General features: G+C 27.1%; 1 protein-coding gene across 2 annotated transcripts; it reads left to right on the top strand.

Moving 5' to 3' along the window:
* Positions 1-2,095: 2,095 nt before the first annotated feature.
* On the top strand, positions 2,096-4,859 carry LOC115237325 (pheromone-binding protein Gp-9-like). 2 transcript variants are annotated; one of them, XM_029810304.1, is made up of 6 exons: positions 2,096-2,163; positions 2,362-2,467; positions 2,855-2,970; positions 3,404-3,518; positions 3,796-3,842; positions 4,723-4,859. In XM_029810304.1, exons 1-6 carry the CDS (start codon positions 2,122-2,124, stop codon positions 4,732-4,734), a joined length of 438 nt encoding a protein of 145 aa, XP_029666164.1. In that variant the 5' UTR covers positions 2,096-2,121; the 3' UTR covers positions 4,735-4,859. The 2 variants fall into 2 exon arrangements, with proteins under 2 accessions (XP_029666164.1, XP_029666163.1); XM_029810303.1 differs by lacking the exon at positions 4,723-4,859 and having other exon boundaries at positions 3,796-4,046.
* Positions 4,860-5,091: the final 232 nt, after the last annotated feature.

Here is a 5,091-nt window from a genome sequence, read left to right as displayed (position 1 = left end):
AAAATGTATGCGTCAGTGAATACGATATGAGTGTAAAAGAAAAATGTTTCGAATGAGTATGCCAAGGTATAAGGGAGCGTGCAAGGCAATGAGTATAAATGTGTTTATCGTGCAAGCACGTTTTACTAAATAACGATGGAATACTGCATGCCTAGACGTACTCTAACTCTATACCATAGGTATATCAAATTAGATAATTAGCGTAAAAAAAGCAAAATGTCTATGTTTATATAATGTAATAAATTCTCGAAATATGAACGCTATTAAATAAACGTATGTAAAGTTTAACAAACGTTTCGTTATTAAAAATCCCAAATACATATACATGGAAATTAAACACGAGAATGCCCCACTTACTAATTAAATACAAAATTTAAAACGTGTCTTTTTCTTATATTATTTTAAACGTTGGCGTTATTGACATAGGTTAAATTATATTTTTTTTTGGATATAAAAACAATTATACGCAGATTAGTTCTTTATAATATTTATCTTTAAATTATATCTTTATATTCGTTATTCACACACAATTATTTGCATTACAAATAAATTTTATATAATTGCCACAGATTTCTTTATGATATTAATATTATCTATTATATATATACATGTATATATATTCCTAAAAGTAGAACTCACATCTGTATCATTTGAATTCTCTTCACCCATCTGCACGAAAGATCGTGAAACTGCATCACGTTAAATTTTCTAATATTACATTACATCAATATGTTAAGCCACCACATTTTCCAAGTTCGGTTATATCGTGTACTGTACTGAAGAGAAAAGGATTTCGAAGCAGTACTTTTACTCAGCTGGTAATGTGAAAGTACGAAAGTACGTGTATCGAACATTGATATGTTAGAACTAACGCGCATGTACATGTGCTTCAAAATATTCTTGTTATATATTCCTTTAATAATATTTGCAACGAATTTATATGCAATTTTATCAACAGTACACAATTTTATCTATGTTAGATACTGTCAATTTTATATTTAATGAAATGTGTTTACAAACAAAATATTATATGACATAAAATATTATCATAATACATAATTTTAAATTTTTTAGTAGATTTAAAAAAAGTGACTATAAGATAATTATTATAGATATTAGCTTTTTTAAATATCTTTATTGTCATAATTCAAAATGCACGCTTATAAATTAATAATTAAAAAGAGCGCTAGAAATAATTTTGTTACACATTTATATTAAATGTTATGAGAGAAAGATATATGTGTATGTATGTGTATATATCGGTTATTAATTGGCTTGTCACCCAATAGAAAGAGATTGTCTGATTAAATTATTATCATCAAATCGTCCGTAAATTGAAATATTTTGTCTTTTAATTAATATTTTAACAAAATTGCAAGAGATATTTACATAAAACCGCGCATTACAAAATAAATTTTTTTATATCTACATTAGATCTTATCTTTTTCTTTGCGTTTGATTTATAACACATATTATAATTGCTTATAATGCAATTACAAAAAGCACTCAACGTTTGTCAAACCAATTTTGTTGTCATATAACAATTATATACGCGTGCATTTTGATTATGCGTATCGCAGTCGAGTATTGCGATTTTTATTCGTTAATTACTACGTTTGTACCACGAAATTAAGACTTATCGCCATTTATCTTTTTAATTGACTTAACTTATTGAGACTTTACCTATCTTTTTGCGAATTGGATTGGCTGTAAAATAAAAACTCAAACATAGAGCACACAAAAACTTTTAAGACGTTATCATTAGGAGATATATGTATATAATAATTTCTTCTAAAATATAACAGCAAAACAATCTTTTTCGTTATGCTTTATTGCTTCTCGTCTTAAAAATTCAATTAAATATTTAGCATCTAATAATATATAAAATTTTTTATTTCTAGGATCTTATTATTACTATAAATGATTCGTCTAGTTTATATAGTATGATAATATAAACAGACTTATGGTAAGAAGTAAAATCGTAAATCCATATCTGTAATTTCATTAAATGTTAGTCTGTAATCTTGTATCTTTGACCTATTACGCATTTTATGTTTTCAATGAGTATAAATATGATAGCTTTCAATAGCCGCGAGAATAATCTTATTGTTAGTACTTAAGATGAAAGCTTTCATACTCTGCGTCTATATTTTAGGATATGTTGTAAGTATTTTTTCATTATAACAATTTAACTGATTTTTAAGCAAACAAGAAATCTTATATTTCTAATTTTAATAAAACAATTCCTGAAATTCTTAAAATTATAATTATATAAATTAAACTTATTTTGAAAAATAGAAAAATTATAGAGTTATTGAAAAATAATTTACTTAAAATATAACTATATAAAATATGTATTAGTCCTTTATCTCTACCGATACTGTAATGTCAAAACTGCAAACACGCCCTGAAGACCCTGGAAAAGAATTAGTGGATATTTGTCTTAGCCAAGTTAATCTGACTCGAGGTAAATTACTAGATAAATATTAATGTAAAATATTACTGATTTTAATTATTAATTCTAATAACACTAATTTATAATACTTCGAGCAAATAAATGGATATTACTTTTCATTAAAATTTGGCCAGTTTCTAAAAGTTTATCATTTCTAAGACTAGGTTCCAAAACGGTTTTCCTCTCCGAGGAAAATTTTACTCGATGGCCTGCCTGAAACCAATCAGAAACGCTCAAAAAAGTTTCGGAACGGCCATCGAGTAAAATTTTTCTTGGAGTACGTTTTGGAACGTAGCCTTAATAATATAAAACAATAAAATAACTACAACTTAATTATATTTTTCTATTAGAAAGATTGTGTTAAAAAATATACTGTAAATAATGCAATTTATTTTTCAGAGGAAGCTTACAATGTAGAGAATATTTTAAATAATGTACATGAACAACCTGAAATGAAAGAAAAAAGAAGAAAACATGGCTGTGCAATTGAGTGCATTCTAAAAAAGATGAACTGGGTATAATTTTATATTATCTTTTCTTACGATTTCAAAGTCTTATATTATTATATAATTTGTACGGCAACATTTTACAACTTAAATTGCTCAAATAATGATATAATTTTGAACTATTCAAAGTTTAATAATATTTTATAATGCAAAAATTATTAATATTCTAAGAATAAATTGTTTTATTATAAATACGTTTAAAAATTGATATCTTTAAATAATATTATATGTCCACCATACACACACACATACATACACACATACATCCACCACACATTTTTACATAAGCAAAAGAATAATAAATTTATGTGTATGTATTTTAAAAGACCAATATATTACAATGTAAACGAGAAAAACAAAAGCTAAATTTTTTGAAATATAATTAATTATATTTATTAGGAAATTATTATTTTTTCTATCTTTATTCTCTTTCTAATATAAGATGGAAGGAACAGAACTTAAGGAAGAAAGAATTTATGCAATTGTAACGAAACTATTACCTGACCATCTCTTACAAGCCAAAGCACAAAAGCTTATACGTGATTGTGCTAAAGAAGGTAAACTATTATTATATTTATTATAAATTTAAAAATGCGCACAATTAATTGTATACTTAATAAAATTAATAAACGCCTTAAATATTGTTCATTTTCTCATTTTTATTTTTTTATTACATAACTTTTTAATCTCTTCAACTTTTAGATAACATCAGAGCAATTGTTCATTATCAAATTTGTTACATTAATATTATAATAAAAATTAAAAAAAAGTATCTATCATATATGACATATTATCTCCTCTAATGCTATTTAATTGAGTTTGTATATATTCTAGTAAGAGATACCACGCCAGAAAAATGTGAAAAAGGCGTTACAGCAATGGTATGTACAATGAAAGGTATAGAGAAAAATCGGATCTCAATATTTGAAAAATATGAAGAGGATTGAATTTCAATACTTGTACATTATAATATACAATAATTAAGATTATTCTGCAAAAATGTAGTTTAGTAAGAAAGAGAAATAAATGTACTTGTATCTCACTCTTGCCTTTGATTTACGTAATAAAATTATGTATAAAAATAATTTGCATTTTTAGAAAATATAAATACAATAAAATTATATTAAAAATAATATATATACATGTTTCAGGACCCCTGTTACAAACTTTGAGGGTAGGACTCAGTGAAAGCATCGTTTTTTTCACATGAATCGTGACGACAGATGATAGACAAATGTATAAATGAACGTTCTTAAATTAGGTCAAGCTGCGCCACGTTTTTCGCCATTTATTTGTGCGCTGTGCATAACACGCGTGTATTCATTGATTATCTCGGTTACGTGATAAAGCAAACAGCAACGATTCAGTAAATAGGATTCCAGAATACGTCGGAGGACAGGGGTTGTTTAATAAAAAACGATACTTTCACTGAATCCTACCACCCCTCAAAGTTTGTAATAGGAGTCCTGAAACATCCTGCATATATATATTATTATATATATATTTGAATTATTAAATTTTTAAAAAGATAAAAATATTAAATATTATAATATAATATTATAGTGTCATACTTTCCCCCCTCTCTCTCTCTCTCTTCCCTCTCCCTCTATTTGCAAGGTAACTATAAGGTGTAAAATAAGGAGACAAACTTCGAGGGCGAGCTTCCCATACCAAAACATGAAAAAAAGTTCATATCAACATATATCCGCAAACCCACTGTTACTGATATACAGCTCAAAATGTTTATAATTATCCCGACAGATGGATAGATAGAGCAGGACAAGTTACATGGCCCCCACGATCTTTCTACCACAATCCTCTAGATTTTTATCTATGGGGACATTTAAAGTCCTTAGTTTATGAAGTTCAAATTGACAATGAAGATATGCTACGCCAACACATCTTTACTGCTTGTGAAACCATTTGCAATCGCGGCATGATTCGACATGTCCATGCATATATTGAATCAAATGTTGCTGCTCGAGTATTGCCATGTGAATGATAACAAGACCAGTGATACATAAACAATGTTTACGCGCGTCAATGTTTACGCTGCCAAGGCCGAATACCACGTTAGGCATACCCGATACTAATCGCGATCGCGACGATATATATATACATATATAATAT

Source organism: Formica exsecta, unplaced genomic scaffold (assembly GCF_003651465.1).
Source record: "Formica exsecta isolate Colony F162 unplaced genomic scaffold, ASM365146v1 scaffold290, whole genome shotgun sequence".
Classification (NCBI taxonomy): domain Eukaryota; kingdom Metazoa; phylum Arthropoda; class Insecta; order Hymenoptera; family Formicidae; genus Formica; species Formica exsecta.
Note: the sequence above shows the minus strand (reverse complement) of the source record. Positions and strands in the feature narration are given on the sequence as shown.